Consider the following 14433-nt stretch of genomic DNA (forward strand, 5'->3'; position numbering starts at 1 on the left):
TTCCTAAGTCAGACCTGCTGGATTGAAATTTCTGGAAGTGACCAATAAAACTGTACCTTTAAGCAAACCTCTATGGTGATTCCAATAAAGCAAAGTCCTTTTGAGTGTCAATAATCTGAGGATCCTCCTAAACTAGCACTAAACAATGGTAGAGTATACCACTGCTTCTCTTCTTCATTTCTGACCAACAGACATTTATTAAATACCTACCATGTGTCAAAAACTGACTTGGCCCATGAGTCTCTCATCTGCAAGACTTAAGAGAGAACAGTATTGAACTGTTTCCTTAGGGAGGCTCCTGTTATCAGATTGCTGAGAGGTTTAAAATACCTGTCTTTAGGATACCTCTTCCTTTGTACTTACTTCTAGCCTTTGATGGCTGGAAATGCTTGAGAGAGCCGTATCCTAATCTCCCTTCTCTTAGTCTGGTATAAGAGGACACATTCTGACTGTCTTTTACTCCCACAGGTTAAGAGATCTTCTCTGCTTTGGATCTGCAGATCCAAGAGTTCGATTTCACTTATTTATCTCCAAGGGTTAGCACAGTGGGGCTTATGGAAGACAGTGCCTTGATGTCTCTTAAAGTCAACTTTAAATCACAGAAGTCAAGGCCACCAGGAATGACCACTTATATCAGAAAAGAAGCTTGTTATTAGAATGGGAGAGAAAGATAGAGGGGGTGGGGTGGGGGTGGCTGCTGTGGTAAGCAGACAGGCTATTTCAAAGCATTCCTACATCAAACTCACCCAGGCAATCAGGCCCCTCTGCTGTCACCTCCCGTGGAGAACTCACAGCACCAACTCAGAGGGGCCAGTGACCCTCGAGGATTCATGACTTAAGCAATTATTAAAATTGGTAAGACATTTCCCCATAGTTCGCAAACACTGGAGACAAACTGGATAGTTACTAAAAATAATCTCTATTCGCTTATTTTTATTCATGGTTTCCCTAATACTATCTTCCAATCTCTCCTCCGAGAATTGTAAATAAGATTATTCTGGAGTTTGAGCTGGGAGACAGTGGCAGAGCACTTGCCTAGCCTGGGTGAGGTTTGGGTGTGTGATTCTGTATGCTTGTGCATGCCTGTTCATGAGAGAGAGAGAAAGAGAGAGAGAGAGAGAGAGAGAGAGAGAGAGAGAGAGAGAGAGACAGAGACAGAGACAGAGACAGAGACAGAGAGACAGAGACAGAGAGCCATCTAATAGACTTAAAGTAGAGCTAAGACCCAGAATGAATTTAGTCAGCAATGAATCTTGTTCGTTTGGTTTGAGAACATCTTTTTCTAGGCATAATAAAATGTTCTTACCTCGGACAGGTGGTGAACAGCTGGTGAGTTTGGGCATGATGTGACTACAGGCTTGACTTCCCACAAACATTAAGTAAACTGACTCAAGAGCTGAGTGTGTAATTTAGGAGTAGAGTGCTCACTTCACATGTGTCTGGTCCTGGGCTGGATGCTCAGCTCACCAAGACCAAAATAAAAGAACCAGACTCTGAGCAAACCGAGTTCCTAAGCCTAGTATGCCCTGAGGACTCCAGTACTAGACAGGTGAAGGAGATGCAGACCGTAGCTCTCTGGATGGGTTCATCAGGGAACTACAGCTAAGTCTGAACAATATTGAACCCTACTCCAGCCCGTACTTCTGATGTCCACTCTCAATACAATCATGAAAACAAAACAATACTAATAAAAATAGGGGGCTAGGAGATGGATTAGCAGTTTAGAGCACTGGCTGCTCTTCCAAGGACCTGGGTTCAATTCCCAGCACCCACATGGTAACTCACACCTGTCTGTAGTTCCAGTTCCAGGGGGTCCAACACCCTCACACAGACACACAGACAGACAGAACACCAATGTACATAAAATAACAATAAATCATTAAAGAATAAGAAAAATAACAACAACTATCCCATTTAATTTTAGCATATTTCCTATTTCAAGCAAAGACAAAAGTCTCCAAAAAATTGCTTCAGGGGAAGCGAATAATGGACAGTTCTAGGTGGGAGGTCTACATTCAATGGGAGGATCCCAGCTTGTGTGCAGTCCCATATCATCCCTTCCATTCCTAACTCCAGGTCCTTCAGCCCCGCTGGCTCAGACTCACCAGCATAGCACACTTTAGCATAGCTTTGTTTACTTACAAGGGACTCGCTTTCTGGGCTATGGGGTCAAAGAGTGGAACTTTTAGGCAAGGGCTCACTCACACTTTCATGACAAGTGGATCCGTAAACAATAACAGAACCTTACGCACTATAACTTAGAGGCTGTAACAGATCAAGCTTTCAGGGCACTTGAAGAGACTAAGAGCAGACCCTTTAGAATCTTCACTACACAGGCTTTTAGGAAACCACCTTCATTTACTTAGGGCGGTGTGTAAATAACCTGTATTTATTTAACTTGGTATTTTCCTACAGCCCTAAGGAGGAAAACATACAAAGAGATGCTTAAGGGAGTTGGAAAGTTTGTCAATGCAAAGCCCGTCTGTACAACCTTTCTACTCTTCGTTTCCTGTGCCAATTGCACTTTTATTTCCCGTCTCTCTACACTCAGTAAACAAAACCATATTATCAAGGGAAAGACGTGAGCCCATTAACATCGTGAGCCCTCAGATTTCACTCGCAAGAGACGACGCAGCACTTATCTGATGGAACAGAAGCTTAATTGCTTTAAGGTACAAGCCAGTCCAAACCTCTGCGATCTGACCAGTCCCCAGGATGCCTTTGCGCCCTCCAGCCAAGAGTGTCATTGAAAGCATGTGCAGCGTTGGTGGGTGTGCCAGCCTCTCAGACAGTACACAAGGGGCCTTCCACCACAGGGTGGATGGATTCTTTATTCTGATGACCTCGGAGGAGAAAATCCGGCTCCTTCCACAGGACACAGAAACTTATTTTCTGTCCAAATCAACACTGACATTGTAAACATGTCGCCACAGATTGGAAGGGATGCCAAAGGAAGTGTTGTGAAGGATGTTGCAAAGAAAAGCTAGTGAAAGTGATTTCATCCCCAGGTCCCAGGAGTTGTCGGTGAGGCAGAAAAGAGGGAAAAGCCAACATCTGCTCTAGGTTTAGGACAGGCGTGGCTCCAGAGCCACGAAAACCCCCGTATACACCCAGGAAAAGGGGACAGGAGTAACTTGACCTTCCCAGAGTGAGGGCAGAGTAGAGCACCAGCAGGGCAAAGGCAATTCTACTACTAGCCTCCTTCAAGGCCACCCTGCCAGTCCCGGGGGAGTAGCCCACAGGGTCCTGAGAGGGACCTGCGTCAATCGCCCTCCTCGTCTTTCTAATGCAATACCTGTCCAGGGAGCTGGTGCCTTGGGCTCTCGCCCCGCCCTTTCCTTGGCCACCCAGGGTTGGCGCCACTCTCCCCGGGGTGCTGGGCGGAGGCCTTCGGCTGTTCTGGCTAAGTTGGCAGCGGGGCAGGCTTGAGGAACCGCGCTCCAGTCGGGACCGGGCCAGTGCGGGGAAGGCGCCGATTGGCCGGTGGGCACCACGTGGCCGCCGCCGCCGGTATATGAGGCCACTATTTACCTCGGAGCTCCCTGGCCATGGCTCGGCGAGGGCAGAGGGGGTAGCGGGAAGGCGGAGCTGCGCAGACCTGCAAGGTGCAGTGCTTGGACCGGGGCTTGCGCCCTACAGAGCCAGCCATGAGTTCCTACCTGGAATACGTGTCGTGCGCCGGCGGCAGCAACGGAGGGGTAGGCGGCGACGTGCTCGGCTTTGCACCCAAGTTCTGCCGCGCCGACGCGCGTCCCGTGGCCCTGCAGCCCGCCATCCCCCTGGGCAGCGGCGACGGCGCCTTCGTGAGTTGCTTGCCCCGGGCCGCCGCCCGGCCCGCGCCGTCGCCCCCTGCAACCCCGGCTCAGCCTCCGGGACCACAGTCCTCCGCGCCCCGGTACGCGCCCTGCACCCTGGAGGGCTCCTACGAGCGGGGCACCTCACCTGCCTCTGTGTCTGCCACCGACTACGGTTTCCTGGGGTCCGGGTCGGCGTTCGATTTCCCCGGCGCTCTCGGGAGAGCGGCGGACGACGGCGGGGCGCACGTCCACTATGCCACCTCGGCGGTCTTCTCCGGGGGATCGTTCCTGCTCAGCGGCCAGGTGGACTTCGCTGCCTTTGGCGAGCCTGGCTCCTTCCCCGCGTGTCTCAAGGAGTCAGCGGACCGCCACCCCGGACCCTTCCAGACTGCGTCCCCGGCTCCCGGCGCCTGTCCTAAGCCCGCCTCTCCCACCTCCGGTCTCCCGGCCTTCAGCACTTTCGAGTGGATGAAAGTGAAGAGGAACGCCCCCAAGAAAAGTAAGGAGACGGACGCTGGAGGGAGGCACCTGGTGTGGGGAGAGCAGCTTCCTCCGTGCTTAGCCTGGAGCGTGACCGCTATTCCCTGGATAGAGCTTCTGCCCCTAAGCTGGCAGAGTCCAGGGTCAGAAATGCCCCAGGCGCTGAGAATATTAGGGCAGAGCCCTCGGAGCGCTTTGTCTGAAGCAGCTGTGCCCATCACTTTGGAGGGCCGCGCTGTGACTTTGGTCCTAACTCTTAGCCCCCACTGAATAGTCTCAGCATCCCCTCGCCCCGCTGACGCCCTGTCTTTACTTTGCAGGCAAACTCTCCGAATATGGAGCCGCAAGCCCCTCCAGCGCCATCCGCACTAATTTCAGCACCAAGCAACTGACAGAACTGGAGAAGGAGTTTCATTTCAATAAGTACCTAACAAGAGCCCGACGCATCGAGATAGCCAACTGCTTGCAGCTGAATGACACCCAGGTCAAAATCTGGTTCCAGAACCGTAGGATGAAACAGAAGAAAAGGGAACGAGAGGGGCTTCTGGCCACAGCTGCCTCTGTGGCCTCTCTTCAGCTTCTTCGGTCAGAAACAAGTCCCACTAAATCTGGCCGGAACCTAGGAAGCCCTTCTCAGGCTCAAGAGCCGTCCTGAGGTCCACTTTTGAGGCTGAGGACCTTTGGTCTACAGAAGTTACAGACTGCCCTCACTTTGTATAGACTTAGGAGCTCAGTTTGGGTGTGAGCAGAAATTAGTACGGATTTGACCTGGCAAAGGAATTGTGGGAATTGGCTTCTTAGTTCCAGAGGCTGGGTACAGAGATATTATTTTGATATCTCTTATTTGCATATCATTTCTGCCTCATCAGGGAACCGGTGTCTAGCTGCCAGCCCGAGCGCTGCCGTTAGTCACGCACAGTTCCTGGGCGGAGAGAGGCAGTTGTCGAATGCTGTCAACCCTCTGACGCGGTCAGAGAAGCACCTCTCTGAAGTCATTTCAGTTTCCGATTCAAGGACAGCCTAGATATATTCAGCTTCCTGAGATAACCAAAGCTAGTTCGGGTCTCCTTGATGTAGCTAAGCTGCTTCAATGACGATCTTCACATTGCACTCCAGTTTGTTAGTTGGTTAAGTGGCGTTCTACCTCTTCGTGTGCCTGCGTGAGGATACAATCGCTGTTTAGTTAGTAGCTGAGCAAATCCACAGGGTGGCAAAGAATTAGAGCCCGAATTATACCTTGACTTCAGTTACTCAAACTTGAATGTAAATATATACAGTATGTATATTTTTGAAAGATTTGCTTGCAGTGAACATATATATGACATTTAATGTCATACATAGCATGTAAAGGTTTTGACCTTTGTTGGGCAATAAAAGTTACAGAATCTACTTTTCTTTGCCTTTTTTTACATCCTTTTCATTGATTCCCTAGGCTGATTCAGTTTCCTCCGTTTGAAACTGCTTGACTGTAACATGGGAAGTTGTTTACATCAGCAACCTAAAAGTAATAACACTTCCTCTTCTTCTTTATTGTTTTTTTTTTGTTGTTGTTGTTTTGCTTTGTTCTGTTTTTCTTTTGAGACAGTTTCCCTGAGTAGCCCTGGCTGCCCTGGAACTCACTCCGTAGACCAGGCTGGCCTCTAACTCAAAGATCTGCCTGCCTCTGCCTCCTGAGTTCTGGGAATAAAACAGCACCCCTAGAGGTTACACACACACACACACACACACACACACACACACACACACACACGATGTATTGTTCATGATTATCTGCACAAATCAGGCAGAGAACTACTCCATTAACTATAAAATACGTAAGGAAATAGTTCCCTTGCCTTAGTTTTATGGTGGACATACACATTAACTCAAGGGCTTGGTGCCCGCCCAGAGGTACCCTGAGAGACCTGCTTTTTCTTGTTTCTCTTATCCTCACCAAAGGAAGAGGGGAGGTCACCCCAAGACTTGGTTTCTTCATCCTTCTGATGAAAGTTGCTGCTCACTGAAAAATCCCCAATTGCCTGTTTCTGATCCAAAGCCAAAGGTCACAACGGAGGCTGGGAGAGGCGAGCAGTAAAAGCATCCTCTCCTTATAACCTAGACTAAGCTCTGCCCTAGAACCCAGCGTGCTTTTCCCTTTTTAACAGTGGAGTGTTTTCAGATTAATTTCTTAGGATAGGTACAATTTGAAATCTGGCAAGAGGGCAGTTTAAAAACAAATGAAGCACAAAACCTCTGCCCTATTTCCACTCAGTCTCCTTCCCATGAAGATGCCACAGCCAAGGAGGCTCCTGTGTTATCTCATGTTAATATGAGGAAAATTACAATATAAACATATAAAGGCAAGTGGGTGTGCCATACAATTATCTAGTTAGGACATCTCCCTTACTTTATCTTCATTTCTTTAAGATCTCCGGATAGGTCAACAGAAGGGCTTAATGATGGAAATGAGCCACACAAAAATCCTACTCCGTTTTATTTCTCAACTTCAGTATACACTCTCCAACTCCAGCAATTTCAGAGTTTAAACAACAGTGGAACATTACTCTTTTTGATACCCAGCAGTGTGATAGCTGTGTTAGGCATTTGAAATCGCACTTTAATGCTTGTCCTTTGTACCCACCATTTAATGGAGTTGAAACAATACTAGTTCTATCAATCTCAGCTGATCTGGAGGGGGACAAATCACTTTAAAAGTAGGCTCCTCATTGCTAGTCTTAGACTTTATCATTTGCCCCTTAATAGCTTGAAGCTGAGCAGACCTTGCTTCAAACAGCTGCCTCGTCTCTGAGCTCTTTGGCTATTTGCAAAGACTTATTACAAACCCTACTTATCTCTCTTTTTAGTCTCTGCTAGTGAATTTCCTCTTTGACACGGCAATGTTTCCTTTCTGACAAGAGTTGAAATGCCTAACCAGAAACTAATGCCGCACATGGTCTTTTCCTTAATCTACCACCCTTTCTCTGAGAAAGTGGAGCGTTTCCCTGTGAAGCTGGTCCTAGCTCTTAACAGCCCTGATGGATGTCTTCCTTGATGAAGGTGGCTATTTTGACATTCATATAATGCTGTTCTATGAATCAGGCCAATATTAGCTATTTTTTGACCAACCCCAGGGATCTTTAAAAGCTTTCTTAATGCAGATCACTATACAGCTATATTCAGTATTAAGGACAGTCCTGGCTGAAGGTGGGGCTGAACTAGGTGACCTTTGGAGATCTCTTCCAGTAAGGAAAATGCTACAGAAAATTCAACAGTTCAATGACTTTTACATATTTAATTTTAAGACTGCCATGGGGAGAGAGTTTGTGTCCAGGGAAGCAAGTGTAGTCTGTAAGATTACAGTGATATTGTGGGAATACAGAAAAAGTGGATTTTAGATATCATCAAACACATCTTATCATGTGACTCCCTTACAGAACATCCTTCTTCTCATTACTCAGAGCCCTGTGTTATTTTACACCAGCTATCTTTGTTGACAGTTCAAAGCTGCCACACCAACATTAGCCGCTACAACAATCCCGTTTCTACCCTACAAGATTCCGAACTAAATATGCTAATTCACCCTCCAGTGATCTATTATAAGAACGAATACACAGTGAGCAGTTCTGGCTGTTGTATAATTAGCCATTCAATGTTCCTTTGTCTTCACATAATGACTGAGTGTCTACTTTTCTGGATTCAGGGTAATTGGGAGGGGAAAGAAAGCATTTAATAACATAAAATCTCCTAACTTGACTGCTGGCAAATGCAGCCCTTGCAGATGTAAAAACCTAAAGCAATGTCACCTAGATTGTCAAAAGATTAATTATGTGTGATTTAGTCCGTCTCAAACCTATGCATGACAAGGCCTGATACCAGAGGAGGTTTTGTCTGATTGGCATGCCGTCATAAAAAAAGAAACGGGCTCAGGCAAGTTACACCCGCTCCAAAGTTCTTAATCATTTCTTATGACCGAAGAAGTGCTCTATATCTGTGGAATATTGAATTTGAAAACCTCAGGATCTAATCAGGTTCTGTGAGATGTTTAGTCTGACCACAGACCTCTCAAAAAGAAAAATGCCCACTGTTAAAACTTTATTTGTGGTTTGAAAGTAAAACCATGGTGGACGTATCTCACAAATAATGATAAATCTCTATCTAAATAGAAATCAAGATTTCATAGTTTTTTACTTCTATCTTGTTTCCAAGATATGAAAATGCAATAAATATGCAAAACAGCTCCATTGAATAGCTCATTTGTAATTGCTTCTTAAATTATCCTTGTTGCTCAGGAATATAATTTCAATAGAAACTGTTAAATTCAATAATAAACTAAGAGGAAAGTGATCCTAAATATTTATGTGGGAGAGACTGCCTATCACTCAGCTTTTAGAGGTTTTGAGACTATCTCTCCAGCTTCGAACACTATTATTGATACCATTTGGAAAGGAGGGCCAGAAAGTGGTCATTTGGACCTGCAGTAGCTGATGAAGCAGGCCACTGACACTTCTGAAGCATTTTTAGGGGACCAAACTGCTGAGCGCATCCTATCATCAGGAACCCTATATAGCCTACACTTACACGCTGTGAGAGGACCCCATTCAGAAGACAAATACAAAGTTATGAATGAAAGATAAAACTTGCATGGGATCAGAAAGGGATAAGAACACTAAAAATGATTGTAAAAGCCAGAGGGAAACAATTGTTTTGTGTTTACTCAAATACACACACACACACACACACACACACACACACAATGTGTGTGTGCGTACATAGATAAACAATATAAATGAAGTTATGCCACTTGGGATGATGATGATCCCCTAAAGAACTACAGATTACTTAACACAATCCTAGTGCCAGGCATGGGAAAGCCTTTGAGTTGTTGGTCAGGAGAAACAAGATTCCCCAAACAATATAGGCTATTGCCATTGCCCCTGGTTGCCTTATAGGCCTAGGAGGTAAGATTCTATTCATGAAGATGTCACACATTTCTTACACAGGACTTAGGTCTACCACAGCCCCGGAAACCTCCCCCGCCCCAGGGCTGCTTCTCACAGTTTGCAAACAGGATAGCAGGCTGCCAAGGGAGCAAAGCCACCAGCGTGCCACTGAGCTGTGAAGCTGTGAACTACAATAACCAGCAGGCAAGACATACCCGAGGCTGTAATGGTGGCGCTTGCATCTTGGTGGTAACCAGCAGCCACCTCATTGGACTTAGGGACTGATGACTAGGAGGGAAGTTATGGCTAGTACTGCAATCATAGCCAACTGCCTGTGGTTGATGAGGTCACAAACTCTGGAGAACATATTACTGCAATGTTCATAAGCCAGTATAATTCCCAACTGTATTGTAAATACTTATAGCCACAGTATAGCTGCCCCCCATCATTAAAGGAGCTTCTTTTTTGCAGAAGACAGGATTCACTATCTGTCTGTCTGTCTGCCTGCTTGCCTGCCTGCCCTCATAACTGCCTGCCTATATATATTTATTTTAGGTAGTCTAACTTTGTAGCATGGAACTCAGTATGTAGACTAAGCTGGCCTTGAGCTCACAGAGATTTACCTGCCTCTGGCTCTCAAGCACTGGAATTAAATGTATGTTCCATTTTGTCTGGCTATTTTTAAAATTTATTATTTTGTTTTATGCATATGAGTATTTTAGCTGCATGCATACCCATGTATCACATGATGAAAAATGCTTGAAGAGACCAGAAGAGGGTATTGGAGCTCCTGTAACTGGAGTTATGAATAGATGTGAGCACTATGTAGGTGTTGGGAATCAAATCCAGATCCTCTGGAAAAACAGTCAGTGATCTTACCTGCTAAACCATTTTTCTAGCCCCTGCCTGGCTATTTTGTAAGACAGGGAGTGGGATTGGATAATACAGGCCTTTAATTCCAGCACTGGGGAGTCAGAGGCAGGTGGATTTCTATATCAAGGCCAATCTGGTCTATATAGTAAGCTCAAGAACAAACAGGACGGCACAGTGAGACCCTATCTCCTCCCACGTCCTCCCAAAAATAAAGCCTTTTTAATTTTTATTCAGTTGCTATATTCTATAGATAGTCAAGTTAAGAAACAACCTACTGGGGCTGGAGAGATGGTTCAGAGGTTAAGAGCCCTGGTTGCTCTCCCAGAGGTCCTGAGTTCAATTCCCAGCACCCACATGGTGGTTCACAACCATCTGTAATGAGATCTGGTGCTCTCTTCTGGCCTGCAGGTACATATATATAGGCATTGTATACATATAAACAAATAAACATAATAAACAAATAAATCTTTAAAAAAAGAAAAAAAAGAAACAACCAACCACTCACATTCTGGACTCTGTTGATGCAGAAAGAAGAAATTTCTGTTTCAATCTACTTTGGAAGTGGGAGACTAAATTTTCTTAACTGTATACAAAGTTATTTCTACTACAAGTTTATTAAAATCTGACCTTAAAATGAAGCAAACAAAAACAAATGAAAATGAACAGGAAAGGACACTTTAAAGTCTAATAAATGTGTAGAGTAATGTTTTGTATAGATAAAACTGCTTATTTTTCCTAACTGCTTATGATCTAATTGTCAGAATAGAGTCAGCATTTATCAGAATCTATGAGTGACAACCTTATACAGACACAGCTGTTTACATGTCCTCTTACATTTGAAACCTGAGCCGTATTTCAGGCGAAATGTGGATCTCGGGTGAAACGTGCAATATGTGAACGACTTAAGAAAAGAAACTTCTGATTTCTCCTCAGCCACGCCGAGCCTTTGTGTGGGATTTGTTTCAACGCCAGGACCCACGAAGAGATGATGGTGGAGAGGGTTTCGTGGTGAAGGTCTGGAGCTTGCCCTGGTCCTGCTTCGCGGATGGAGCACAGCGCTTTTTTTTCTGACTGTAAAATTCAAAATGGGGCCCAAGATTCGTTTCGTCTACACCAGAGAAGGCAGACCGAGTAGCGAGACTTTGTTGAACTTGAATCAGAAGATGAAGTCAAATTGACCTTGAAAAATGACCGAGAAACTATGGGAGACACAGATATGTTGAAGTATTCAAGTCAAACAAAGTTGAAATGGATTGGGTGTTGAAGCATACTGGTCCAAATAGTCCTGACAAGGCCAATGATGGCTGTGTACAGCATAGAGAACTCCCTTTGGCTGTAGCAAGGAGGAAATTGTTCAGTTTTTCTCAGGGTTGGAAACCGTGCCAAATGGGATAACATTGCCGGTATTCCCGGGAGGAGTACGGGGGAGTCCTTTGTGCAGTTTGCTTCACAGGAAATAGCTGAAAAGGCTCTCAAGAAACACAAGGAAAGAATAGGGCACAGGTATATTGAAATATTTAAGAGCAGTCGAGCTGAAGTTAGAACTCGTTATGACCCACCATGAAAACTTATGGCCATGTGACAGACCTGGGGCTGGCGGGGGGTATAACAGCGTTGACAGAGGAGCTGGTTTTGAAAGGATGAAGCGTGGTGCTTATGGTGGAGGCTATGATGATTGTAATGGTTATAATGATGGCTGTGGATTTGGTTCGGATACATTTGGAAGAGGAATGCCTGACCACGGATATGGGGATGGCGGCCTTACTTTCCAAAGTTCAACAGGACACTGTGCACACATGCGGGGACCACCATACAGAGCTACCGAGAATACAGAGCTACCGAGAATACAGAGCTACCGAGAAAGGCATTTATAATTTTTTTTCACCACTCAACCCTGTGAGAATACATACTGAGATTGGGCCTGATGGCAGAGTAACCGGTGAAGCAGGTGTCGAGTTTGCAACCCATGAAGAGGCTGCTGCAGCTATGTCAAAAGATAAAGCAAACATACCACACAGATATGTAGAACTCTTCTTGAATTCTACAGCAGGAGCAAGCTCTGGTGCTTACGGTAGGCAAATGACAGGAGGCCTGGGCTTGTCACACGGGTCCAGTCATGGTAGCCAGGCCAGCCAGCAGCTGAGTGGTGGTTATGGAGGTGGTTACGGCAGTCAGAGCAGTGTGAGTGGATATCCAAGTTTTACAGGAAAACTCCAGTGATTTTCAATCAAACATTGCATAGTAAGCCAAGGAGCGGTGAACAGCAGCTACTACAGCAGCGGAAGCCATGCATCTACGGGCGTGAGTGGAATAGGAGGGATGTCTCGCATGTCCAGTAGGAGTGGTGGATGGGGAATGTAATAGACTTTGATCACTGACTCTTGGTCATTTTTTAAAGAAAATCAAAACCCTTCAGTTTAACAGTTGCAATCCATCCTTGTGAGTTGTGACTACTTTCTTTACTCAAAAGATTAAGGTTCAATGTTAAACATAGTCACCTAGGATGATACAGTGAAGTTGAGTGAACTGTAACTGTCAAACAATTCCCAGCTTTTCTCTTGTTACTGTAGGATGTATGTAAGTAGTAAGCGTATTTAGGTTAAAGCACTTGAATTATGTTAAATGTTGCTCATATATATATATATATGTGTATATGTATATATATATATTACATTGAACACTGTTGATGCATGTTGAGAAGACATGTTTTTTTTTTAAATAAAACTTAATATAGGAGCTGTGTCTACAATTAAAAGTGAAACATTTGGCATGTTTGTTCTAATTTCATTTGGTAACCTGTAAGGCATGTGAGTTTTTTTTTTTTAAGTTAATGGAAAATTTTTGAGACACAATACTACTACTTTAGGATTTTTTTGGTGTTTGTATGAAATTCTGAGGCCTTGATTTAAGTCTTTCATTGTATTTCACTAAGTGAACCTTGTCAAATAAATCTTCCTTTAAAAAGCTAAAAGAAAGAAAGAAAGAGAGAAAGAAAAGAAAAGAAACTTCTGGCTTATGAAAAGTTTGTAGCTAAGATAGATTCAATGTCGATAAATAAAATGAGCTCCAAAGGACAAATTAAAGCTATAGCATTTTTCATTCAGACGAGGACAGTATACTATTTGTCCCTAAAACGCTCAAATCAACTTGAAAAGCAAATTGGAAAGACAGCCAATTTGTTCTTCTGTTTTGACCACAAATAAAAGTGCACTTGCAGAAGAATAATCTATTTTTTTTTTAGGAGCATATGGTTCCTCAGATTTTAAAAACAGCTGTGTTTGTCACATGGGAAAAATACATGAGAATTTTTGAGTCTGTTTTTAGGGAAGTTTTGGTGTGCTTGGTTTAGATAATTTTGTAAGGGTCTTTACATTGTTGTAGGTCTTGATTCCACATAAAAACACGCAATCACAATATATACATTTTGACCCACCAGTGAGCTTGCTCTAAACGGACACCTGTAAATAAAAATGTTGATTAATACCTCTTCCTGCCACCACAGTGACCAGGGTGGCCCCAGGTTATATGCAAATAAGGAATGAAGGTTTCAGATTTTCCAAACCTGCCCCTTCCAGTTGAGGCTGTGAAACGTTATTGTCCTTTTTAATGATGGTCACATTGAGCTAGCTGAGACTACTTCACCAAAGGGTCTGCAGCTTGAGGAGCAGGCTTAGAAAATTCCAAATGTTTGGGTTGTTAAAGCAAACAACAAAGGAACAAACAAACTGCCAAGCATCCCCTTTCCTCTTAGAAGGCTTTTTCTTTCCTTGCTCCTCTCTTAGTGAAGAAGACATTGCTATCGGTTAGTTTCATCTCTTTCTGTCCCTTGCTAAATGTAAGTAAAGGTAAGCTCCATATTTTTATTTAAAAGTGACAGGCAACGATTGTGCCTGCGGGTTCATCATCACTCCTCAGCTCCCCAGTGGCAGCTTCCAGATGTCAGGAAAGAAATGTATGGACTGTTGGGGATGGTAACTTCTATGTAGTAGGGATGTTTGATACATTGTTACTGATGGCTTGATACATTTTGATACATTGTTACTGGTTTGATACATGTTGCTCTTGGCTACTTCTAAGTAGTAGGGGTTTCTTGGTATTTTTTTCTTTGTAGGGTTTTTCTGTATTAAAGTTTTCAAAATAGTGACTCATTAAGTGTAGATATAATAAAGTCATTACTTTCAAATATAAGGAAAAAATGCAGTCGATGGCCACACTCCTTGCATCTACTCTTCCTAGTGGAGAGCTCCAGAGGGATTAGGCAGTGCCAAAACTGTGTCAATTCTTGAATAATTAAATAAAAATGTCCATAATGTACATGTGCATATACATGGATCAAATAAATGATAGATAAGGGCTACCATTCA

At 44.3% G+C, this 14433-nt stretch overlaps 1 protein-coding gene and 1 pseudogene across 1 annotated transcript; both read left to right on the forward strand.

The window, feature by feature from the left end:
- The first annotated feature begins 3612 nt into the window (after nt 1-3612).
- Hoxd1 (homeobox D1) lies at nt 3613-5651 on the forward strand. The gene is made up of 2 exons (XM_005346602.2): nt 3613-4296; nt 4598-5651. The coding sequence occupies exons 1-2, from the start codon at nt 3648-3650 to the stop codon at nt 4930-4932; spliced, it is 984 nt and encodes a 327-aa protein (XP_005346659.1). The 5' UTR covers nt 3613-3647; the 3' UTR covers nt 4933-5651.
- A 5642-nt stretch (nt 5652-11293) lies between these two features.
- Nucleotides 11294-12430, forward strand: LOC101997698 (annotated as a pseudogene).
- The last annotated feature ends 2003 nt before the right edge of the window (nt 12431-14433 follow it).

Source organism: Microtus ochrogaster, chromosome 4 (assembly GCF_000317375.1).
Source record: "Microtus ochrogaster isolate Prairie Vole_2 chromosome 4, MicOch1.0, whole genome shotgun sequence".
NCBI classification, from domain to species: Eukaryota; Metazoa; Chordata; class Mammalia; order Rodentia; family Cricetidae; genus Microtus; species Microtus ochrogaster.